General features: G+C 37.6%; 1 protein-coding gene across 2 annotated transcripts in view; it reads left to right on the plus strand.

Moving 5' to 3' along the window:
* The window catches only part of LOC149787197 (uncharacterized), a 109259-nt gene that overhangs the window by 79014 nt on the left and 2523 nt on the right, over window positions 1-27722 (plus strand). Inside the window, exons 1-15 of one of the 2 annotated variants that reach the window (XM_089977700.1) lie at window positions 1088-4402; window positions 6089-6480; window positions 7773-7846; window positions 9003-9106; window positions 10361-10488; window positions 11117-11259; window positions 11911-11972; window positions 12392-12467; window positions 13148-13192; window positions 13764-13888; window positions 18284-18424; window positions 25495-25555; window positions 26052-26105; window positions 27064-27132; window positions 27532-27639. In XM_089977700.1, the coding sequence (XP_089833826.1) occupies window positions 6375-6480; window positions 7773-7846; window positions 9003-9106; window positions 10361-10488; window positions 11117-11259; window positions 11911-11972; window positions 12392-12467; window positions 13148-13192; window positions 13764-13888; window positions 18284-18424; window positions 25495-25555; window positions 26052-26105; window positions 27064-27132; window positions 27532-27639 (1296 nt within the window). In that variant the 5' untranslated portion in view covers window positions 1088-4402; window positions 6089-6374. Of the gene's footprint in view, window positions 1-1087; window positions 4403-6088; window positions 6481-7772; window positions 7847-9002; window positions 9107-10360; window positions 10489-11116; window positions 11260-11910; window positions 11973-12391; window positions 12468-13147; window positions 13193-13763; window positions 13889-18283; window positions 18425-25494; window positions 25556-26051; window positions 26106-27063; window positions 27133-27531; window positions 27640-27722 lie in introns of those variants that run through there. The other variant, XM_089977699.1, reaches the window with a different exon arrangement.

A 27722-nucleotide genomic window follows, 5' to 3' on the forward strand; every position in this document is an offset into this window, starting at 1 on the left:
CACCACTTGATGTTATGATTACCAGTTGATTCCGTATCACTGGCCTATGTGTTTACCAGTTTGTTCCGTACCAGTGGATTATATGATTACCAGTTGATTCCGCATCTATGGCCTGTGTGTTTACCAGTTGGTTCAATACCGCAGGATTTTATTATTACCAGTTGATGCCGTATCACTGACGTGTGTTTACCAGTTGGTTCTTTACGTTTTACGTTTGCTACGATTTTCATGCTTGACGTTCTTGGATTCCGCACTTCACTACTTGACACTTGATTAGTGATTTGTGCTTTCTGCTTCTACCACTTCGCTCCAGGTTAATGGGCTATGTTTTGCCCAGCTCGTTTAGGCCCACTGACCTGCAATTGTTCTTTTGGAACTGGTTTTATGTTGTATTCCGCACCTCAAAACAATGATCCATAATTTTCATAATGATCATTTGCGTTATTACTACTACCAAGTTCGTGTCTCATCTCACTAAAGTGAACAGCGATGTTCATAATATTACAATAAGGGTTAGACATTTGCAACGATTGCTGCGTACTAATACACTGAAATATATGTAATTATTAATTTTTTGTGTCGCTCATTACAGAATGCCCCCTACAAAAAAAGCTGCAGCGGCGTCGCAAATGACAGTGAAGACAGCCAGACCATCAAGGTCCAAAATCCAACAGGAGGTGAAGAGGCCCAGAAAGAAGGCACCATTGTCAACACCAACGGCCGCCAAACCTGAAGGAGCTTGGATGGATCCCTATCTTCTTAATGTTATAACCCAAGAGGTCTCCGACAGGCTCACCACTCAAGTGACACAGGAGATACATAACAAATTTGATCAGCTGGTAGCTATGCTCAGACCGTTCACCGAAAATATTCCACAAACTGGGATTCAACTTCAACCCTCCCTAGCACAGACAACACACAAGCAGCGTCCATGGTCTCCCTCGCCATTTTGGAAACCACGGCTTCACTTACAGGTACAACTGCTGATACAGGTAACGCTGTCTAAATCGTTTCTCCCGGGGGGGGGGGGGGGCTTTTAAAATAACAATTTGTAAGCTCGTCGGTCACACCATCCGCTCTAATCCCTGATAAAATTAACGCAAACATGTGGGCGGGCTCTTACATTGATTTTACTTCCCTCCTGAGTAACTCGCAGAATGCGGGTTTCAAATTTCATTTAGATACGCACAGTACTGGTCCTGAACTTAGCGTTGTCCCAAAAATTAGGAAAGTCTAAGTGATAATAAAAGAGTGGATTCTTGCTTGGAGCAGGTTCACAGTGTCCTATGTGACAAATATCACCTGGTTAGTACCTCTCTTCCCCACCACATACAAACTGTCCTTAAACCTGAGAGGAGACATGCTGATTGGAGGTACTATGATGAAAACTTTAGACAATTGATTGCAAAGGGGGAAGCTAAATGGAGTACCAAGCATCTAGAACTCTACATGACGGCTGTGCTAGAATCGGATCATAACAACTACGCGAAAATCAATCCATCAAAAATTACAAACATTAAGAATCCGAAGGGAGTTTGTTTTAGTTACCACAAAAGCGGTTGCTTTTCATGGAATTTTCAGCACAAGTGCTTCAGTTGTTTAGGGGGACACTGATTAATTCGCTATCCCAAACCAATTTTTCATCCCTTTAAGGTACTTCTACAATACAGCCAACAACTGCAGAGACGTAACAACCAGCTTTTTCGTTTCCAACGATCAGAACAACCTCGGACCACTAACGCGAATACCAAGAAACCTGTCGGCAAATAGTGCTGATCCTTTGCCTACCCAGGTCATAATTTACCGCTTGCAATATTAGCTCCATGATTTCGATCATACCACAATGGAATACCTGCTTTTAGGTTTTCAAATGATTTTTTTGATGTGGGATTTAAGGGGACATTGCAAACACGCATGTAATAATCTGAAATCAGCTCAAACTAATGCCCAAATACAGAAAGAATTTTCAACGGGTCGCTTTGCAGGGCCTTCTCGTACAAAACCATTGCCCAATTTACACATTTCGCCGCTGGGTCTAGTCGAAAAGAAAATGCATGGGTCTTTCAGACTAATTCATCACCTTTCATTCCCACTGGGCGATTCAGTTAACGATGCAATTCCACCTCAACAATCAGCAGTACATTACGAAGCCATTGATAATGCCATCACATGTATAAAACAGCTGGGTAAGGAGTGTTTTATGGTAAAAACAGACGTATCAAATTCTTTCCGCATTCTTCCTATTTGTCTCATGCAATAACATTCTTTTGGCTTTTTTTGGCGGAATATGTACTATTTTGACAAATGCTTACCAATGGATTGTAGTTCCAGTTACCAGATATTTGAGACCTTTAGCAAGTCTCTTCAGTAGATAGCGAACACAAAGTTGTCTATAACACACATGACACATATTTTGGACGATTTTGTAATAATAGCTGCAACTCGTGTCCAATGCCAGCATAAGCAAGATCGCTTCGTGGCTGTATGTGTCGACATCGGCGTTCCTATTTCTGCGGATAAACACTTTGCACTGTCAACAACCATGACGTACCTCGGATACGAAATGGATTCCTTGAGAATGGAGGTTCGCTTCCCACGGACAAACTAGAAAAATGTAGTGAACTCATACATTTATATCTGGCTCGAAATAAAGTTACTCTCAAGGAGTTCCAATCCATCATAGGTACTCTTAGCTTTGCTTGCGCAGTAGTTTTGCGGGACGAGCTTTCTTAGGCGACTAATCAACTTGACAATTGAAATCTCAAAACCGCATCACCACATTAGACTAACAAAAGAAGTAAAATAAGATTTAACAGCCGGCAAAACCTTTTAACCAGTTTTAACGATGGACCTTTATTCTTACCTTAATTTGGCTGACTTACGACATGTTAGACTTGTGCGCAGATGCTTTTGCCTCAGTCGGATACGGTGCGATTCTAGGCACACACTATTTCTGTGGCATTTGGGATCAGACATGAGCATATCAAAATATCACGCTTCTAGAATGCAACCCCATCGTTCTGGTATTTGAGGTCTGGGGAGAAAACTTATCAAATAAACGTATCTATTTCCACACTGACAATCAAGCCTTCGTTGAAATCATAAATAAGCAATCCTTTAAGGACAAAACAATCATGAATTTCATTCGTAAATTTGCATTATATTGCCTTAAATTAAATATCTTGTTCAGGGCAAAACACAGACCGGGTATACCTAACAGACTCGCCGATGCAATTTCTCGCCAACAGGTTTCGAGATTCCACGCCATGGCTTCCTATGCGGACTCACCCTCATCGCATTCTGCTTCTTCCAACCTTGCTCACCTAGAGAGTACTCTTGACCATTTGCTTTAATACATCCTACACCCAGCTACACAAAACACATATAAGTGGGCTTGGACGCTATATAAAGAGTTCTCTCTCCTCGTTTCAATAACCAATTTGTCCCCTTCTCATAGCGCACTTAATCAACAAGAAAATTGCAGCATCTTCGATGTCCACTTATGTTTCTGCAGTTGGATATGTGCACAAACTTAACGGCTTCGCAGACCCTTCTTCATCTTATTCAAAAACTCATTCAAACCATAAGCTTACAGTTTCTATGACGCATACCATCTCAGACCTTTTCAGGCTTGCCATGTTTTCGGCCATGTTTACATTGGCTTCCCATACCTTTCTTTCTCAGAATAGGAGAGATTACCATGCAAACAACTGCACATCAGAATGATAATTTGATACAATTATCTCAAGTCACTTTTCCCACAAGCGTCTTGCAATCACTTTTCGACACTTCAAACACGACTCGGGACAACCATATACATTGCATGTTGCTGCCCAACAAAATCATGCGACATTTCCGGTGACTCATTTTCAAAAGCATATCTAACCCTCAGGGGTTACTACAGGACCGCTTTTTATGAACCAAAATGGGCAACCAGTTTCCAGAGTAGAATTTAGTACAGAACATAGAACATCCCATTTGCTTTTGTGGCTTTGCCTCTAACCATTTCAAGTCCCATAGCTTCAGAATTGGCGCCGCCACTGATTCGGCCAGACAAGGTTTCACTGACAACCAAATAAGTGAATTAGGTCGCTGAAGATCAGATGCATTTAAGAAATACATGAGGTCAGGCAAAATGATCTCAGCGTTGTAACACATAAGCCACTTTTTCTAAGATCGCCATTCTGCCGTGTGTGCTACTTTCTCTTTCAGGTCTCTTCCGTTGCACAGACCTAGACCCCTGGGCATCGACCGTGCTTTGCTAAGTTATCATTCACTCGACCCGGACTAATCTGTGTCCACCTGCCTTTTCGACCACCAGGAGCGTATGAGGGTATGAGGGTACACTATCAGCTCATGAAAACCACCAGCGCATTCAGGAAGTACGCGCACCCGTTTCAAAGTTAGTTTTTTCTCAATCCTACATACATGCTGGATATATCCTAACCACCGTTAAGTATGGGGGTGCTCTATTGCCGCGGGGGGTACAGAATCCATCGGTTCAATTTTGATCAACATTGATAGTTTCTTTTCTTTAATGCTGGACATTTTTGTTCTTTCCCCCACCCATCATTTTGTGGCTGCCAGAAATGCAGCAAGCTCTATTTGCTGTATTTCTGTTTATGGCGGTTGCAGCCTCAAAACGTTTTTGTATTATACTCTATGTCTCATTGTTCAATTTCTTAGCACGTTTACTCTATAGACTTTGTCCAAATATTTATGTTATGTTCTAAATACATAGAAAATATTTGTTTCACTATTATCATTCATGTTCAGTACAAAGTCACGAAAGTGGCCAGCATCAAACACAATGTTTGTCTTTGTCTTGATTTCAATAAGGGAAACCTTTAATGTGATCAAAAGTGCAAGGAACTTGGTCAATTCTATCAGTGATTTATAATTTCTAACCTGACTGTGAGTAGAGTGCCCTTAACACCGTCATCATATGCGCGTTTCGTGCTTAACGGAATTTTTGAATATAATAGACAAATATGCTCGAGATCCATTTCCAGTTCCTGGACAAGTCCACTTTCGGGATAGGGGTGTGTACACGATCACAGATGTAAATACATATATCGTCTGCTTCTGATATTTACAACGATGAATCAAGCAAAAGAAAAGAATGACAACACATTTGCCTTTCATGTTTATAAAGGGATATAACTCCAAACTCTCATCATTATGGTAACTTACAGAATTTTCCGGCAGTTACCGAATGAGATGAAATACGTCATTTTGTTGTCTGATGGAAACAAACTAGTCCATAGTGTACGCAATATGGCGCCGTGATAGTATAGAAAGTCAGCTAAGCACGAAAGGTGCAGTGGATGCAAGTATTATAGAGTGACACCACCTACCACTTAGTTAAATTTATTTGCTTGGCTGCATCTGACAAATTGTAAATTTGCGAAAGATAGAAAGGTCTGCTATTCCTTTAATGCTATCGCATTTTGTATACTTTCCGCCATCTTGAATTTCTCAACCGGTATCAGCGTGTATGTCTCATTGGTTAGTTTCGCATTGTGACACCTCCCTAACTTTTAAGGTTGAAGGCATGAACCTAATTATCTCAAGCCTAGCATTTGTAAATTCACACAGAAGCTAAATCTGTAATGTGGTTTTGATTTACTTTGAGTTAGGCTTGGAAATGGGTTGGCTTGTTGGTGACTGTCTGTGACAGTTAGACGAGCATTGGAGATCAAATGCGTAACTTGGGCTGCAAAGGAACAGCAGACATGGCTTATGTATTAACGTGTCTGCTACAGAGGTAAAAATCGAAAAATCTAGATGACTGAGAGGTGATAAACAGCATGCAATTTGTTATAGTACTAGTGAAATTTATTCATGCATAAGGCACATACTGATTCTTTTAGCTGCCTAATCACACGAAACTCTCTTTGCTGTCAAAAATAAGTGTAAAATTTAGGGGTTGGTGGCAGCGTTGGTTCAGTATAAAAGCCACCAGTTGCATCAAGAAATAACCTGATTTGCCGCAGTCAAAATCTCACGTGTATGATTTCTACAAAAGTCATTAGTTTGCTTTGATTTGTATGTTCAGTGTAAACTTATTCTCATTTGTCTTCAATAGGTCATTGTCCGATGCGAATTCACCAGATAAACTGTCCAGTGAGACCTTAGACAATGTGTGCCTGACCTGGTATCGGGAGCATCCTTGGAGGTCATGGTATTTCGCCAGATAGCATATGTACGTATGTAGTAGTGATAATAGATGGTACAATGGAAGTAGAGAGCAAAACCATTACTCCGCCCACAATTTCCACGTGCAATGGTGATGACGGCGGACACTGGCCAATGCTGTGCTTATAAAACGAATCAAAATCTTAATTGTTCCAGTTGACATAGACTTCACGCAAATGTTTGCCACAGTGAGCAGCACATCTCGACATTTAATGGTGTGCGTTAAGAGAACGAGAAATCTCCACCGTGTTTATGTACGACAGTTGGTCACGTTAGCTAGCTGTAAGTATATCATACAATAATATATTATCTTACATTTCAAATAAAACGTCGTACTGATCGTTGATTGAAGTGATATATCTATGGTTGCTAGAAAGAAAATATTGTATCATTGTATGACATGTGATGACACCATCGAAGCTATTCGACTACAACGAAGTGTTTGTTGTCATAGGTTTTAACGACATTTTTCAGCACAAGATAGGCTAATGCATTTGTTTAAATAAACTTGGCAATCGTTCCCTTGCCGTTACCACAGTTGCCATTTCGACGATAGATGGAAAATACCAACTTATTTTAAAGTCATGCATGAGTTCGCATCGACTGGGGTATGACAGTTATATCGCTTTACTTTCTTCATAAACGTATTCACTGACATATGTATTGTAATTGTGTTTGTTACACACTGGTCAATTTAACATTGACTGTTAATTTGAACAGTTTAAGAATAACTTATCCAGTAGGCGAAACGTAATTTTCAATCAACACAGTAATCAAATGATTCGTGTTGTTTTTGTAAACGTTTGTTGATGTAATACGTCAGTTGACAACTCCTGAACGAAATTGATATTATTCAGCTCAAGAGCTACACATGTTTATATTCGATATAGCTTATAAGATACCCAGTATAGTACCAGATTTTGCTCAAACGCTGCACTAGCTTGTACTCGGTGGTACTGAAAAAAACACTTTACAGGCTTGTAGTCAATGTTGTTCAAAAGCTACACAGGCATGTACTCCAAATTGCTCAAAAACAATATATATATATATATATATATATATATATATATATATATATATATATATACTATTTTGTTCTTGTATTCTGCCAATTATAAGGAAGTCAGGTCACCATCATAGATAAGAGTTTTCAATTGTGCCTATTAATTTAATTGAAAGGATATTGCAATAATGTCGGGATACTGCAAATGAGTAATTAATTTTTGGACAGCAGAATTCGCAATTAACATCTCAAGCAAAACCTTTAGACGAAAACACTTACGATCAAATAATGACTGAAATTATAATATCTGAATTTACTCTGACTGTCTCTGAGAATTATATGAAAAAATATAGGGGATAATGTAGATGAAAATATAGGTTAGTAATATTATTGGTTGTATTATTGTATCGTAAGTCTAATATTATTGTAGCACCCACAGTAGAGTAAAACTACAATTATATTTACCGTATAACTTATGAAGGATTACTTTATTATAAGACATAAAGTCGTTGATACAAATTTCTACTGGCAATAATATACAAATTTTGAAATTTAATGTATTTAATTTCAGATGAACACAAACGACTAATCCAACGCTGGCAGGGTCCAACTTCCCAGGCTAATAACATCAGATTATATACAATGGTAACGATTCTAACATCGCTTATATACAATGGTAACGAATCTAATATCGCTTATATACAATGGTAACGAATCTTACATCGCTTAATTTGGTTATTATTTAGCTTACCTTTCTATTATCCATTAATGGATATTTGTTCTCAAAATTTTGGCAATCGAAATATAGAGAGGTTAGGAATAGCAAAAAACCATCTAGTTACAATATAAGAGTAATTTAGATTATTAGTTAAAGTGTAACATTAATTTAGATTATTAGTTACAATGTAACAGTAATTTAGGTTATTAGTTAAGCAGGTCATTGTATCTATACATTATGTTTATGATGTAGTGGGCGTAACGCAATATTTCGACCGCTCTGGTGGCCTAGTGGTTATGGCGTCCGCCTCGGATGCGGGAGGTCGTGGATTCTATCCCCGGCCGAGTCATACCAAAGACTTACAGAAATGGTACAAACAGCTGCCTCGCTCTGCATTCAGCATTAAGAGGTTAGTGTTAGGACTGGTCGGCCTGGTGTCAGGATAATATAATTGAGTCGGACACCATGCTACATGTCTGCGGCATGATGCCCAATTTCTAGACATCACTATAAACTGCCACACTGCAGACATCGTTGTGATATGTCTGAACAATTGTTAAAGCTACGTTAAAAGTCCAAATCACAATACATCACATAACGCCATATTTCAGCACGTGATAAGCTATACATGGTGACCAATATATATGGCGGAGTGAAAACCCGGAAAAATCATGGTGTAAACTAATTACTCACGAAAAGCTACTGGCAGGCTTTCTCAAATGTGGTCGCTAAATAACAATACATGTAATATATAGTGAATTTGTGATCAAACGTGTTATGTGTATTAAAAGACGATTTCTACTTTGCAGGTTAACATTGGGTATCAATTCTTTTCTATCGGAAAATAAATATTTAGACTAATTTAAACTGCATAGTTTTGAAAGACATTTTAAATAAATAAATACATTTTTTAAGCAAAAGAATGCAACTTTATGAAGAAGTAATGCATTTCTCCCATAGTACAGCAATAGGCCCAGAATTATACCATGTTGTTCAAATGTTCATAAAATATTGATGATACTAAACTGTAGACATTAAAACATTTATTCATGCGATATGATTGTACATCGTTTGTCGCTCCAGCCGACTCAGAATGTGACAGCAAGGCAACAACAGGTTGTAAGCGCTAACCTGGAAGAGGATGGTCGCCAATTAGTGATTACTTGGATGGATGGTGTCAGATCACGGTAAAGCAAGCTTATGCGTATCAGCATTAGTAAAATACCATATGTCTGCAATTCACCTGTAGCATGTGGCAATATTTTTAAGAAAGACTGTGCAAGAGCATACACCCAAAGCAATATAAGTGTTATTACCCTTTTTATGTAATACTTTAAAACATTTGACAAACCTTTATATTTAGATTACCAATGTTAGTACTTAGGCATATCCACACATATAGAGTTGGATTTATTTGGGAATACTACTAAAAAATTTTCAGACCTTTCATCATTAGCACTTGTTGGAAATTATAGGAATATTTATGCTTTAATTCGCAATACCCTAAATTACTTTTGTTTTCATTTTCCACTTGTATTCTAGGAAAGAATGTATTTGTTGAATTATACAAGAATTCTCACTCTTTGCTGTTACTTAAGACCATAAAGTCGTAATACTTGCATGCCAAACGGAAATAATTAAATAACGTGTACTTGTTGTATTGCAATTCTTGATGAAAAGTATTATGCCAAAGACTCTAAACGGCATATTATTGACATGTTAAGAGAAAATTATAGACTTCAGGGGATCCGGAAGTGTTATGAAAAGAACTGAAAGTCTTACATAGTTGATACTTATGGTTCCGACCTTATTTACCATATACCCTCAAAGTTTCATATCAGACTGAAGAATCTTTTCTCATATAAATTGTATGTTGCAATTACGTTGATAGAGGTGCTTTGGCTCAGACTATGAATGATGTCATATTGACCTCCACCAGACCGATCACAGCTGTAAGATAATGAAATGTGTTCCCATTAACACGATAGCTAAATATTTTATAAACATACAATATCATGATGACCATGGGACAACACGTTTTTATTTCTGGTTGATCGGAAGATGACAGCATCTGGATTCAGAAGAATGGTGACCATGTATTGGAGGAGGCTAATATTTGGCATTTTCGTTTTTAAGTTCAGCTTTTTTCATACTTACAACAAGAAACTTTTGCAGAAGCATTACACGACAGATGCACGCGAGACCAAGGTAACTTGGGAATCATTAATAATGTATACATATTAGGCAGTTAGTGCTGATCCTGAATTAAAACTCAACAAATGCATCGAGATCCAAGCGAATAAATCCCGCATTATTGAGTTTAGTCAGATGGGCATTGGATTATTAGAAGGAGTTAACAAGTAACTAGCCTATTACGAGTTGAAGACAATATTTATATGGAATTAGAAGTTCAGGATCACCCACAACCAGTTACATTTCAGGTACCACAGCTTATGGCTGAGATTCAGCTGTCAGTGTCCAGAGTGTTTTCAAGCCTCCAGCAATATGAAACACGTTCACGTGGAAGAGATAGATTTCCATACAGTCCTGGAGAAGGCCTCATTATCCGGTAAGCTGAACATTAGTTACGTTCCAGTTTAGTACATGTACCATCATGTCTGGAAAACTAAACATTCGGATCATAACATCTTTCTACAAGTACTTTCATCATATATCTTCTGTTCTTTAGTTTGCTCCTAATTACTATTACATATTATTTCTCTGCCGTGTCTAAAATCCAACCCCTATCATTCTCACTCACAAGCACACAATCACACATTAAGATGTCTTACTCATTAACGTTCTGCCACCAGTGTTTCATGGGACATCTATCATAACCCGACAGACACCAAACCTATACCGATTACATATCTATCCTGATTTAAAGGTTTAATGGGCTTTGAGGGATTTAAAAGTTCTGTCTCTACAGTGTTTGACTCATACGAACATCCAAAAGTTTCTATCCACTTCCACGAGTCCCTCTTCTCCAATCTATTTTATATTGATTAGTTCAGTAAGGAAGCATTCCGTCTCAGGATAACAAAACGAAAGCGATAACAGCTCGAATCAGATTTCTTAATTTTTATATGTATAAAGAGAATTTAGTCTACATGCTCTGCCTAGTACATTCGTGGTATATCTCGTGATATCTTTCGTCCAGATGGTCGAACAATTTTATTGGCCTTTTTCTGCTGCAGATGACGGCCTTAGCATATCGCTGAAATGGAGTTCCGGAGGTCACGTGGGCACCATCAATCTGGCCAGTCTTAGGGCCAACAGATATGACTCAGATGCTTTGGCAACCCGACATCGCTTGACTACAGCTCTCTTTCTGCAGGAGGTAAAAAAAGAGAAACAAGAGCGAATTGTACAAATACAAGTACAGCTACGTTTAGATGTGTAACTTCGTGACATCATTTTCTATTAGACGGTACAATTTTTCAGGATGCATAAATTTCACAATCATTTTTTTAAAATTGTTTAAATCCTTGAGGCGAGAGGGCCATGTATATGACATTTATAAAATATCTCTAATTTATATGACATTGCTGTAGGGGCTCAGTGTACAATTATTGTCGTTTATTTGGAGATTAGTTGTTTTACCTGCTATTCATTATCAGTGAATTATTTGTTGGAAACGGCTCACGGAACAAGCTGAACATATTTTAAATCATTTGTTTTGCAAATAATCTTTAAGAACATATTCTAGTAATGTATTCTTTTGGTTGACAACTGGTGAATATTTGCGTCTGCAAAATTTCTGATCAGGATTTGATTACCATTATTTAAAGGGTGTCAATTAGCAATTACATCGCACAATTGATTTCTTGTCACAATTACAATTTATATAGTAACATTGCAGAACTATTTTCATTTTCAAACTGGTTCAAAATGAATATAAATGGTAAGTAAATATATTTGTCCTCAATGACCTTTATAAGAATAACTTGTGTCACGGTTAATGACAGAGCTAAAGCTATGTCTCTTTCAGGGGGATCCGATTCCTGAAGTAAACTATGAAGAAGTGATTGCATCAGATAAGGGGATATACAAGTAAGCTGCCCACAAGATACATGTTATATTGCTCTATGAGGTCAATAAATCTGTCCAACAACGAAATTTTTATTATGAGGACTCTACCAATGGATGCAGCACGTTTCAGCCAATCAGTAACATTAAACAAGTTGTTTAGAAACGTAATCATTTGAGTTGTACATGCACTCTCTTATGTTCGTCGAATGTGAAGAGCAGATCAAACAAACAAAACTTCCAACGACTTTCTCCTCGGTAATAAATTGCGACCAAGTTTAATATAATGGGACAAATTAATACAGAATTACATATATCAGTGTGCCTTTAGTACCGAAAAGCACTTAAATAAAATTAAGTGTTTCTGTTGTAAACTATTACATTAAATTATGCGAATATAATTTTTTATTCGTTTTAAGAGGTCTCTTTATATTTTACCAAAGGTGGCTCAGCTACATCGGTGATTACGGAATTTGTTTGATGAAAGGTGTTCCGACAGAGAAACGGTCAATTCTACAGGTACGAAATATTACAACAGACCACGTTTTTAAAAATAATAGCATCCACCATAAAAAAATATAATATAAAAACGTATCGTTTATTGTAAATCGGAATCTAGTACCATTCGTTAGACACACAGTCAACGCATCTGAGTGCGCATGAATACCTAAATCAGTGCTCTAATGAAACACGTTATCTATGAGAGCTTGAACTCATCAGATTATGATGCTTTTACCGCTAACTTAGCTGTGTGCAAGGTAATCTTTAACCGTTAAGTTAATTCGGCTAGTCGGTTAAATAAAGCAACATGTAAAACACGTTATAAAAGTAGTTCAGTTTTAGTTCTATGATGTATAAGCTTTAGCTTTACTGCGTTACATGATGCAAATACAACAAATCTTAATCCCTGTAACAAAGGCTATGTAACTATCAATACGTTGCCTGGGCTCTGAGACAAATGGAATATTTATATATTATAGAAAAATATTACTCGTTCTCCAATTAAATACAATATCTTCTGAATAATTTGGGTAACTTACTGCCTGAATATGGAATTATTTTCCCCCATCAGTATGACGCTAATGTTTAAATTCATTACGAATAAATGGGCGGGCGGGTTTCTCCTTAAGTTTTCATCATTAACGAATCTAGCTTTAAAACTATTATTTTATTCGATTTTTCTTATCTTTTTCCTTCAGGTTGTGGAGAAAATTGCTCCCGTACAGAGGACGAGTTATGGTGACGTAAGTGTCACAATTGCATACAATTCTTGGAAAAATATAGTTTTACCAAGGTTGCAGAGGTTAAACTCTGTTCAACAAACAAAGAAAAATATTTAGCTTAGATACAGACACAATCGATTATAGGTTACTTCTAGTAATTAATATTATTTATTATCTTACTTTACTGACTCGTTGATGGCCTAGTTTTGTTTTACACATATTGACTGGAAACGAGGAGGTCATATCGCGGGCAGCCACGGGAGAGATAAGAGCGTAGCAGATTTTCGCCGGTTGTTTCTAGCGATGAGAATATGATTAATCAAAATGATCACTAACTCTTTCCCATTGTGGTGACGTATATATTCTAGGGACTATTCATTTTAAGATGTTTGGTAGGCCTATTATGATACATTTCAGAAAACAGTTAGATATTGATAGGCAAAAAATATATCTTTCCTTTTCCATTAGATAAAAACGAAAGCATGATGGCCGGAAAATATTTTGTATAGCATGTGTTAATTTTTAATCCAAACGGGATACCGTGCAAAAAATTGATTCTAACAGGTGACTTCTCTTGTTCTCTTGTTCCTAGGTTTTTGATGTTGTTCAGGAATGCAGACCTTCCCATGTCGCTTACTCCTCAGTGAAACTGCCTCTTCACATGGACTACCTATACCTAGATGCGGCACCGGGGATACAGTTTCTGCACTGTATTCGGTAAGAGAGATTCTCCGTTTAGTGACTTTTTGTCAGCACTATAATATGAAATGTATCTTTTTATCAATAGTGTTACCGATTTATTACTAAAAACCATAACTATTATTTATAGTCACTTGCGGAAATGCGAGAACAGGACGGAATGAGAACGGTCCATATCAACGTCAATGATTCCGCTCTAGTACATTGGGTCACACATTCCTAATTTTAAATATGTTATGTTATTAGAAAAAATAGGCACCAATCGTAATTTAGTTTTGAAATGTGCAACTAAAAGTGTCAATTTTGATATATTGGGGACTTTTGATTTGGATGTGCCTATGTAAAAATCTACACAGATAATCGGTCTTTGCAGAAAGACTTTCGTTTTTTTTTTCCTAAGCATGTGAGGTAGATGTATAAATACATGATAAAGCTGAATTGTGTCTCACTGATGCTACGTGAAAATTTGGAACGTCTAAAATTGTCAGCTCTTTCTGAGAAATAATTCTGATATTCAATTCTGTCAAAAAACGCAAGGGGAAGTTTCTACCTGAAATTAATAAAATCCATAAAATAGCAAGTCTTCAGCGTCACTGTGTAAATTATATTTTTGTCATAATATCAGCTACAATTCTGTTTCAAAACCTGGTCCTATCATATTAACAGTTATATACAATCTAACAATATCCGTACACAAATTGATATAGCAAACAAAATGATATTGACGTGAAAGGATTTTTCTTCTTTTTCTTCTGACTAACAGGATTAGAATGACATTAAGCTATCGAATCAAGGAAACAGTAACGAATTTTATGCACTATTGCTAATTTATACACTGTTATTAATATATACACTGTGGCTAATGTATACATGGTGGTCAGCACTGTAAAATTAATCATTACATCATATTCAAATATCTAAAAATTCAAAATCTATGGAACTATGACAAATTTAAAATTAGTAGAAATTTTTTCAAAATTAAACAGCATAATAAGGGAACCTAACGTTCGGCTAATTTTTATGTGTGGTTTATTTAATTCAGACTGTGAAAACTTGCATCGCCAATCGTATTTTTGTAGTGACTTTGAAATCAAATCTTTCTTTCGAAGTTGTTTTGACCGGATTGCCTCTTTTACCTCAACGGAATATCTCATGTGTATTATGCAAACTGAAATTATAACAAAACCACAAGTCCTGTGATGATCCTACTATTTACGTTGCAAGCGATCCATACAGCAATGTGTTGCCGGATGGTAACGGCGTCCAGTTAGGTATGATTTTAAATCTCTGTTTAAAAAATATGTATAGATACTGATTAAAATGTTTGGTACATATTCCTACAATATTAACATGTAAAACTGGATAATGGGCCTCGTTTTGAAGTCACAAAGTCATTTGCCACTGTGCTATTTGTTGGCAATACTACAATTTCTTCTAAAAATATGTTACCAAATCACAATACCTTCAGATAACTGCTACTACCTCTCTTTACCAGCCCTCTCAGATACAGCTTTCAGGTAAAGAGAGCTAAATGTTGTCTGCCGACCTATGTGGTGGTCAGGCAGAGTGATCGCCCGCTAGGTGAAAGAACTGGAAACAAAGGCTAACAACCTCTCGGTTACTACTTCCGCTAGTGCCAAGAAGCACGCGCTCGTCACAAAGGGGATCACAAAAGCCAGAAACTTGGTGGAAGGTATACCTTTTAAAGTTGGAGAGATTTTTTTCCACCTCTAAGGAACGTATACTCTATCTATATTTTCAACTTGTCTCTGCCTATGCCAACAAAGTTTTGCCAGTTTCCTAACACTTTGTAGTCGTCACACATTTAGGAACTTAAATGGGCAGCCTACGCGACTTCACATGCAGGTTTGGCTGTAATTATTTTATACGTGCTAGACTTTAACACTTATAAAAACTTCTTTTATATGAGTAATTCCATTACGATATGGTACATACTGGTGCATTCCTCTTCTAAGTCATTCGTAGCGTCCTGTCGCCAACTTCAATGATTTTATTTGCACATGCGGTCTGTGAACCATTTCCGTTACAGGTACTTTCCTCAAAATGGATATTACCGCATCTACTTTCTGCATATCTATAACTTTACCTCAGTTCTATTTTATGTGATTTTTTTGTGCGTAATGTAGACACTTGCGTATATTTCTGCATTGCATTCGGTTTTGGTCGGACAGGTACAGGTCAGCTTTATATACATGTTTTACTCAGTCGTGCCTTGCCCATGTTTCATAAGTATTCCATCATATGTATAGAGAACTTAGTCACTCGCATGGGTAACCTATGCGACTTTACTAGATAGGTTCGGCCTAGAGACAGGTCTAACCCACATACCGCCTCGATACCCTAATTCGACACTATGATTTGAGTAGTTCCTCAAGCTTCAAAAGAAATCAGTTCTCAAATTCTATAAACTATGCCAGGAGAGGAGACTCTTTATTCAGCGATTGTCTCAAAGTCAGTTTTTAATTCTGGACTTCAGCGGCAGACCTCGTCACTCTTTGCCAGCTGCATGCATTACATGCGATTTTAGCTTCAGCTCATGCTACTGGATGTTACGGGATGATTCAGCCCTCCGAACATCCATTGAGGGCGTTTCACGCCTTTGACTTCCCAGTATTCTAGCTTTCCTCTCCTGCTCCATCACCAGAGGAACATCGTTTGTTTATTTTATGACGAAACTGAAGTTTCCACGTATTTACTTTTACATTCCGGGAAATTTACAGGCATTCTTACCTGACTTCATCATTAGTTGGTGGACGGCTCTGTAGTGGCAATACATCAGTATTTCCTTTGGAAACTGCAGCCATCGGCAGTGATATCGCTGCTCTGAGGGTGACAAAGCGATACCCCATACATATTCATCGGATGGCCTTTGATAACACTCAGTTAGTGCGCTATATCGTTGCCTTGTCTTCTCTCTTGGACATTTTTGGTCTCTGTGGCTATTTTCCAACACGCGAAACAGTGTTGCTTTCCTCTCACAACGAATACCTCAGGCATTTATGGGAATTGGTCTCAATAATGGTCAGGGTACTGAACGGAGCCGCTAAACAAAGTTTGCCAACGGTATTTCCACAGTTATGATTTGCGATTGGCGAAAAGATACGTGTGCTACACTTTTCTGAGGTACCATCATATCGAACATTGGGCGGGTTTTACTTTTATGGTGTTTTTGTTTCTGGTCAGGAAGACAAATAGCAGACTCGGACCTATTATTATCTCAGTCATGTAAATAAATGTGTCCTTCCACTAAAATTCAAACTCAGCACCTCTGGGCGGTCATTAAACACCTGTCGTCGTGGTTGTTTGAGCACATGAGAGGAATCTAAGTTTTAGGAGGTTCCGATGCAGGATTGATGAAGGCATTGATCCACGACCGATCCTATCTGAGTGGAGCAACGAGGATGAGGCGATAGACTACTTCTCTTGCTTTCTATATCACTTTTAGAATCAGATTTATGGGAGGTTGTTCCAATATAGTGATGGATCGTCGACTGCCCAATCTTTTGGGTCCAGGACTGGAGTGAGAAAGGAAGGGAGTTTGGTATTTCACCTAGTTCCATCGTGTACATATCTTAGTGAAAACTGAGTGATGACTCCTTAGGTATTATGAATAGGTAAATATTTTCCTAGAAACATGTTTTGCTATGCCAATCATGTTATAGAACGTTATTTTGTCTCTCGATTAGTATTAACTGTATGCACAGGTTTAAAGAAACTAAAAAGGTAACAAACATTTTCAGAGCTTTTCTAATACCCAGTTGTTTGAATCTGAATCTGAAAATTATTAACTTCATGTAGATGACAGTTAACGTAACGTAACTTTCATAAGAATGCATGTTCCAACTTTGCATTACTTGTGAGTGTTATTCTGGAAAGAAATGTGGTGTGACTGACATTAGTGTATCATTTGAAAGAGTTTTTAATGACTTAAGTGGTGTGGCTCTTAAAATAGAGCATGGTGCCAGTTTTACCCATGTGACGTGCTGACAATTACTCACAGTACTTTTAAGATGATCACATGCTGAATGATTATCTGCTACAAATCATTGCACTTGCTCACAATATTTGGGTACTCTTGGTGTCTAGTTTTGGTTTGTTGTTAGCAAGTGTTAGTTTGGTGAAGTTTTGGTTTGCTTGTTCTTTCATCAAACCAATATGATGCGCTTTCGCGAGTCTCTTATAAAGAAATTTAGGGTGCTGTTTTCTTGGGAACCCAAGTGAACAAAGATAATAAATAAAATATTAAATGCAAATGTATAATTATTCATTATATATATATATATATATATATATATATATATATATATATATATATATATATATATATATATATATATATATATATATATATATATTGGTTTCACCTGTCTCCTCTTGGTTGTATGGCGACAGATTTGACGACACTGTGAAGGGAGGAGATTCAACCTTTGTCGATTTACTTCATGTTGCCGAGGACTTCCGGAAGCGATACCCCGATGAATTCGAAGTACTTACTAGAATCCCAGTCATATTTTCGAAGATTCATTTAGACAGGTCAGTATTCTTTTTTACCTGATAATTTAGGCCCATATTCTCGAAATAAAGAGTGAGTGTACAACACGTTGTCTTTTTCGCACATATTTCACATGCAAAGCCTCATAGAATCTCCACCAATCTTCCTTGCAAGGCACTCGACAAATATTTGGAATGTTTACTTGGAGGTGACTTAAAGAGTTGAATTAGTACATGCACAAATATTAGCTCTTTATTCTTAGTAAGTTTTAACCTTTAGCTCAAGTTACACTTTATACAAAATTTTGTATATGGGATCATGAAAATTGGTGAGGGCATGCATCTTACTATGTAGCAGCATTAGGAAGGTGGGATGGGGATATCTCAGTATCTTACTTATTACCTACCCACGGTTGCAAGCGCATGAAAAATAGTGGTGATGTATTCGGCTATAATCTTATACCGGATATACCCACGGGTTCGCTGGTAAGTCTGACACATGCACGTCGAGAAAAAATGTGATGATTATATCAGCCATGATAAAATATCACGATTGCAGTGTTATTGATCCTCCACGTTCATCCTTGAGAAGCATTATTGATTATTACGCGTCAGCCTAAAATACACTGGCTGAAGATTACATCAATAATCTCGCTGGTAAAGTCCAGTCTTTCAGTATAAATTTCACATGTCTGTAATCTCAAGGACGAAATCATGCCGAAGGAACTGAATTTACCTCAGCCAGGCTTAGGAGACCTTGATCGCTCGCGATATGGAAATATAACTCACTTTTACAGACAATGAACATTCGAAAGGAAATCAATTTCCCTTGTATGTTGGATTGTGTCAGCGGAATGTATTACTCATTCATCAAAAGCGACGTTAACCTTATATATTAGTGCCTGTTTTTTAGTTTTTACTTTGTCAGTGGTGAGATTGTTAAATGGATGACATTGTAGAAATACATCGCGGGTTCAAGTCACGAACGCGGATATTTTGTTGTCTATTAATATGGCGACGGTCGTGATTAGATTGTTGTAGATAGTAACTGAAAGTCAACTTTGAGGAATGTACTGACCGGTAGTAATCATTACCCGACACAGATAATTTCCTTGAGAAGTAGTCAATGAACAATTTGGCCTTAAAACAATCTGTACAACAGCTTTATATGACATCTGTATCTGCAGTCTCAAGGTATGCATATCTGTTCTTTACTATCTCCTTTTTTAAATCATTGGAAACAATAACTCACATAGAACCATTAACATCGAGACAATATGTTTAAAATACGATGAGATACAGGTAAACAGTGACACTCCTCGTCTCGTCTTATTCTCATTCATGTCCCGGCTGCAAAAAAAAAACAAATGTTGGAATTCTTTGCTCACAGTCAGATTTAAGAGTATTGATTAACGCAATGGCCGGCTGCAGGTCGGCGATTACATCATTCAACATTTTTATGGCCGAATCGAGCCTGTCACAAGCATAGTTATTTGATGAGTTAGTGGTTTGCCACTAAACCAGATAGCAGATTTATTAAAATAATAATCATTCGAGCCTGTATAAACGCCTTAGTATAGAGATTTCTCTGGGATCTGCCTCTACATTACCAATCACCGTGTTTAAACTCACGAATGTGGATTTCACCAACCTCACCCCAAAACGTGACTGATTTCATACTTTGTCAGAGCTTCAAATCGGCATGTAACGATTTTTTGTAATCCTGCAGCATGGTTGGTTTTTCAGCAATATCGGCAAGTTTCATAGGAATATGACTGGACATTCCAAAAGTTTCATCGATGGTTTTTTTGGCGTCGTGGAAATCATTGGATGATTTGTCAAAGACGCCCAACCTGACTGGGGGCGTGTGGTTACAGGCTTTGGTAATTTCTATTTTAGAGTGTAACATTTAAACATTATCCAGCGCAGTTAGTTTCGTAACGACAACATCCAGTTTTGTTTTGACAAGATTTGGTTTTCACAAAATTCATCGATTGTTTTAGACTTTTGAGTCTTCCTGGACATTTGTACATGAAAGTTTAAACGCCTTTACATGCTTAATTTCGCAAGTTCGCGTATCGTTTGTCTCGGTCTTTTTCTGGGTCTCGCACAGGAACAACTTTAGTATTGTTCATGCTGAGTTCACACCGTATTGTCTCTGGTGAAAAACGACTTCGTTCTTCATTTGCGATCAGCGCACATGACATTCCATTATCTCTTTTTACACTTGTCTCATTGATTTTGACGGTCTTGCTATTTTAGCACTATCAGTCACTTTAATAATGTTAGTTTTAATCTGACCAAACTGATTTTGATGCACCACAACTTCTTTAATATCTACCTTAGTATAGTCCACTAGCGTGGCTAAGTCGTCTCATGTGGCAAATTTGTATGTGTCCACGAACGCGGCTTGTATGCCGTCTCAACGCACAACGATCATCCAAAAATGTCTGTGTTCATATTTTTATTACAGCAATGTTTAATTACCCATACTGGTTACGTTCTAAAAATAACCGTGCCATATCTTTGTGCAACGCAATCACCAGATTGGAATTGTCTGTCACCACAATAAGTGCCTCTATAGCTTCTTCCCACCTATAGGAGGAAATCATCGCGGTTTTGTGATGTCAGCGTTGCTACCCAGAGAGGTGTTTCGCTTCCACTGAGCGGCCTATTTTGTGTGCCCCTGATCAACGTGCCGTTGCAAGATTTGGTACTATTTTAGTGTCTACATATCCTGCAGCGCAAAGGGTAGCGGATTTTACAGCGGCTGGTGCAGTGGGAATGGCTGAGACTTTTCAGCGGCCAGCACTGCTGATATTGTTGGGAGAAAGAGGATTTGTGACAGAGCGGCGACATCAGACGCAGACAGCGTTATTTCCATTCCACGACAAGATTTGTGTGCCTCATTGAAATGACGCATCTGTCGCTAGGTTACCCCTAATTTATTTTGCTCCCCCACGACTTATGTGTTTGATAATGGCAGTGTTACTCTCTAGTTGTTTTTGGCGACCGATCGTTTCACTCACATGCAACATAAAATAATATTGATAATAGCACACTTGTTCATCCTTTAACGCCGATGTGTCCATGTCAAATGCAGGTTCTGATACAAGTTTGAACATTTTGTATCAAAGTGGATGAAACTTAGTTGTTTGAGCCACGCTGCCTGCAAACAAGATTCGCCGTTATATTACGGTATGGCATTATCAAATTATTTACTCGCTCGGCTGAGGTGGCATTGATGGTTTAACTGACTCTTGCGATCATGTCTTCCGCCATAGAAGACATGCGACAACTAATGGTTTATCCTTCTAGAAACCAGTCTCGATTATATGACTTTTATCGCTGAGATCCCACTGGATTACCCCGGAGAACCACAATGGTCTTCTGACATTTGTTTTGTTAGCCAGCGAAATCCTATGTTCACCAGCCGTGTGAAAATGTTGCTAATTAACCCCTGAATAACATCGCTAAGTCCATATCGGTAATAAACTCGGTGCACAGAGAAGCGTGATTTTACGACCTTGAAGAGGTAAATGCGTGCGCGTGTAAGATCGATATTGTTTATTTTGTCGCTTGCCACTAACTATAACTCCATGCCCCTGTTATACAAACTAACGGCAAGCGTTTCTCCCCTCTTGATCTGCCAGTGTAAATCTCATACGAGAATGAATATTATTGTGACGCCTCATCAACACTGCCTGTGTGGGTAGGAATGTGGTTAATTGGCGTGGAGATTTATTCACAAAAGATATACAAAACTTATTTCAGGCGGCTAACGTTTAGATCGACGGCGTCGCAAGTGATATTTATCTCGATCGTCAATGTGATGCACGCAATTATAGGAGCTATATGACATGCATCGCGAACTGGAAAAGTAACCACTTTTTGTTCCCCAGTCGTGCCTGATGGCCACCCGAGTACGGTCTTCATTAAAGACGCTCCTACGTCTACGAGGTACCCTCAGTGGATATTTCAATCAAGGAGCTTATTATGAGATCGTGAACGGTAACTGCGATTTTAGAATCATGACAAGGTATCGCGCTTATATAACGTGGAAATTCAGCACTCATTTCATCGATCTCGTAAGCGCCGTGAGGAAAAAAGTAGTGTGTAATTGGTTGGTAGACCACCAATTGGTGCCATTATTATGGTGAACTAACTGTAATACACAAGAAGTTGAGCCACCGATATCTCAAGTTGGTTACTAGGCATCCATGATTCCGGAAGGAAACAAAACATCAACACCATCATTGTGGTATTAGGAGTGATATGTTCAATTATTCTATCGAGTCGTCAAATTACTCCAGCTGTGAAATCCATTATATTGCTGACACGTGTGTAATTGAGGCGATGAATCGCCACAGTCCCTGTACACGTCACTTATTAGCTCGTTGATCAGCGCGGCGTACACATGGAACTAGTACCCCTAAAATATTGCTGCTGTATCGTTAATGATATTGTGGGAAGTGTTGCCCGCATGTAACCTTCTCTCGAGGTTTATAATCGATCAGTTTGTCTCATAAAGTCATCCGGAAACCACTATCTTTAGTTGGCTTTTTCAGATGGAGATTGATTCTGTACGCGCTTATATTTACATTTCTCAAAACCATACTGCGTATGCAAATTATTGCCATACAGGGTAATCGTTGCTTTTGGCCCTCTTATCTTTGTTGTGGCACCTCGGATTGCTCAAATGGCCCCCCGGGAGACGCGCTAGTTTTTCGTTGGCTTAATGAAAGGGTGAAATGTTTGTTCGAATCCCGCACTGAGATCGTCCTTGGTTGAGTGACGCGATTGTAATTGTTGTTTGACTGTATCACGCGCTAGCAAATATTGTTGTAACGTTTTTCCGCTAGTCGTTGTTTTCGTGACATTATTATTATTGCACACTCCAATGCACAAGCGTCCTGTGTATTTACAAGTAAAGAAAATAAATATTATAAAAAATGGATGCAAAAATATAGAACTGATAAGAACTGATAAGCAGTGAAACTCTAACTTTCAAATAGAAAATCACAATTCTTCCAAAAAATTGTGAATGTAACATATGTATTAAAAAAATGAAGTAGAGCGAATACGTAAACGACGCCACCCATGATTACAGTTCGAGTACAGAAGTATCATGGAATTTAGGTCATATATTCTCAAATCTTTTATCGTCCCACATGAAAAAAAATAAACTTGGACGAATAGTTGAATCTATCCGCAGGGCCGTAGGAGAAAAGTTTAAAAAGGAAAAGGGAATCAGTATATTGACGATCTCTCCAATATATCTGACCGGCAGCGTGTCACCTACACAGTGCTTTTGTACCTTAATGCATACAATCCAATATTGCACTGACATCGAAATGGTTACCAACCCATGTGATTGACTATAAGTGTCCGGTTGTATTCGTCAAAAGAAATTTTTAAAACGGGTTATAAAATAAATGAGGCCAGAACACCATGTGACATCAATAATTCTGAGCTTGTGCGAGTCTGCCCCGTTAAAAATAAATAGGATATTGACGATGGAGTTCTGTGTGCATCGTTTTGCTAGATATGTGACGTCAGTGTTATTGTGTCTGCCCTTGGAAAATATCGCTGCCTTTGCTTTTGGATTAGATTGTATATATAACATGTCGCACATGCATTCATTCAACTATACGCGCGTGGGCCATTAAGTTAGCCATGAGAGAGAGAGAGAGAGAGAGAGAGAGAGAGAGAGAGAGAGAGAGAGAGAGAAATCTAATAGGAAATGTCTGGAGATATTTCGTTGCGATAAAACTTTGAACGCTTAGACCACATTGCTCATCAAACTGTTCGGCCACAAAATTGATCACGCAGCGGTGTTTTCCTACGTAATCTAATGTGACATACTTCACACGGAATACGACCGCCACCTTCTCTAACTCTGTCAGCACGTATCCAACATAATGTGTTGCCACAATGATGTCTATAATTTTGTGTCTTCCAAAACAAGGTGCCATTGACACTTACATTTTGCAATCATTGTTATCAGAATTTTAATTTTTTAATTTATTGTTAGCGGTCTGAGACTTTTTGTCAATGTGCGGATGCGTCTGGCAGATGGCCCGGGGAGTATCTGCTATAAACATTGTTGACGAACGCATCCTCACAATTTGTTGCATCGCGCGCACTGGAGTAGGTAATATATAAGATGCATATATGATCCCTCCCTCCCGTATCACACCCGCATAACAAAGGTAAGTCACCGTTAACAATGTTTGACTCCTCACTGACTTCTCTAAACTTCGTTGCATTTTAATTCTTTTTATCATGTTCTATTCTTGTTAAAAATATCAAGCAAGATGATAGTATGCAGCTATCTTAGTACGACACCATTGCAACAAGAAGGTCAATGTCACTAGCATACAACATTTTACTTGTTTAGGTTAAGTTTGTGCATATAGGTTTTGACTAAATATACCGTTTGCACTCTGCAAAAGATTCTGTTTTACGTACAAGGAGGAAACGTTTTAGGGAGATGCATTATATAATTGCCACGAACTCTTTATAAAATTTGGTCAATGTTTTCAGTACTTACGCTTCACTGACTTTGGTTACCTTATGTTTTTTTTTGTAGTCTGTTTTACTCTCTGTTATCTTAGAATAGTCCAACATGACGACTGATTGCATCTGTTAGTGCCACACCCTTACATACAAAAATGTAGATAGCATTTTACTGGTTAAGCTTATGTTTTTGTGTTTAGCCCATAACCAAATATGCCTTGTTGCATCATGTGTACATGCTGGTATATATAGCACTATCCAACCGTGTAATGGGATCCGTCTATTTGAAGACTAAGCCCTAAAGCAGGTCACTGTGCATTTAATTCACGGCCCATATTTAACACTGACTCTGTCACTGTGACCTACATTCATATTTTGATGGCTTATTCTAAGAGTTTACTTTTAGTTAAATACCAAGTGGGTGTTTGCCTGTAGACGCTATACTATCTAGAATTATGAAAGTTGGTGATAATATGCACTACTCTCTCATTTCCCGAGGATTTTTTTTATGGCCCATAGTTTATGCTTCTCTTATCATAAGCGTTAAGTATATTTATAACACTGCTTTGCAGTTTGAATCCAATCTTTTTCAGAGAACATCCAATATACATGGTCCATGAACGAAAACATATTGAGGTGAACGGCGTTGGTGAGGCAAGTTACAATTCTCTCAATCTCTTTCCCTCTCTCTCTCTCATCCCCCCCCCCTCTGGACTGGATAAAAATTAACGTTTGGAATTGTGTGGCACATGCTGCTTTTACACTTTACTATACCCATATTCCTTGAACGTTTCCAATGAAAAATCATTTTAGCAGTATCAGCAAATACTGTTATTAAAGGAATCCATGACAAGTGTAGAAAGTCCTATTCTTGTTAAGACTTGTCTTAAAATAAGTAAACAATGTTAACACATTGGTCCCTTTTCTACTTATTTTGCTATATATAGGACATTATGAAATGAGATGTAAAAGTAATATTTAAGAATTGACTTACATGAAATTACCAAAATATTCTGCAAAATATGTTTTGTTTTAATTGCCATAGTAAACTTACATTTGTTTTCATGACACAAAAATCATTTATTGTGGTATAACATATGGACAAATAGCTATTTCTCTGTCCATAATATAATATATTAATTTATCGCAGATTGTGAGGATTAGTTGGCATCCATTTACACAGTCTTCAATGGCAGTACCCGAAGTAAGTCACTCAGTCAGTTGGTATATCAGTTAGATATAAAGAGAACAAATAGTGATGTTGCATGGCAGCGATACAATATAACGTTCTGTACAATATAATCATCGTCATCGTCGTCAATAATTGCAGCATCAGAAGTGATTCTAGCAGCCATAACTTTGTGATACCAAACATAATAACTGATTGAAGCGGTATTGCGTTGAAAGTTACATGTAAATTAAATGTTATGACTTTGTAAGGTACATGACGTTAGTAGCGTAACCTAGTAATGATACATATAAACATACACGATCAGTTGGTATAACTGTGTAGGGTGATATAAATGCACATCATAAAGTGATATGACTTTTGTGAGATACTTGAAAGATACATCATGAAGATGTCTGTCCTTATAAGGCGCTTGAAACACATATTGAAATTGTACGAATTTTTAAGGTATTTTAGACATACATTAACATGTTTATTTCCAAGCTCTATCACGTTTACACCATACATCGGCATGAAACTTTTGCGATAGTTGACATAGTATCAAAGCAACACGAAAACCGAATCTTTGCCAAGTAGAAGGGCTACAATGACATTTTATAACATAATAATGATTTATTCGTTAGATATATTACAAAAGGTCAGGTAAATACTACTTTAATAAAGGATTGTTTGATACCTACATTAAGCCTTTATCATTCAGTCTTTTCCACTGTGTTGCACATTTACATTTCGATTGTGTGTGGACTTTTTATGGTTAAATTTCTTTAAATTCGTTACTTCTTTTTCTCAATCTACTCGACTTTGTCTTCTTCGCAACGGAAAAGCATTGAACTAGTGCGTAGGTCTGTTAGGTCTCTTAAATAAACTTATTTTTATTTATTTTTATTCTTATTCCACAACGACATTTTGTAGGTATTTTTTTCGATTGAACAATTTTTATTTTGCCCCCTGATATTGTCCTTATTCAACTTAGGAAGATCTGGAGGGATACTTCGACGCCTACCTGAAGTTTGCAAACATGATACAAACATCACCTTCGTATGTAAGTCGACCGGTCATTTCCTCCGGATATGGATAATCTTTTACGAACACCTGCATTAGCTGTTGGCCAATGTGCATAACAGGCTGCTCTTTTATAATCGTAATACTCGGCAGCCATTTTGAGCTTGTTTATTCCTGATTTATTTAATTTAGGTTATTTTAAATGGAGCCAAAAAATCTATTTGCAGCACATGTAAACAATTATTTATTCATATACTAAGTTTATTAAAGACAGTAATGCAAAACAAGAAAGATACAATAAGCAGTGAAGACAACAACGCAGCTATATTAATGTAAATAACGTGTGTAATAATTCCAAAAGTCTGTTTATATCTAATGAAATAAATAATAAACAGCAACACAAATGAACAAAACTAATTCATGACGGTCTGTATTTCAGAGAAAACTACGTCTGAAACCGGGAGACCTGATGGGATTTAATAACAGAAGGATGTTGCATGGCAGAACTGCCTACCATGAAACCATTGCGGGAGAAAGACATCTGCAGGTCTGTTTGCCCGTTATGGTGTATCTGTACTTTATTCATATATATTCCTAATAGTTCCTTCTTTGAATAAAACCAATATTCGG

The sequence above is a fragment of the Sinohyriopsis cumingii genome, chromosome 12, assembly GCF_028554795.1.
Source record: "Sinohyriopsis cumingii isolate HCF-2022 chromosome 12, ASM2855479v2, whole genome shotgun sequence".
Classification (NCBI taxonomy): domain Eukaryota; kingdom Metazoa; phylum Mollusca; class Bivalvia; order Unionida; family Unionidae; genus Sinohyriopsis; species Sinohyriopsis cumingii.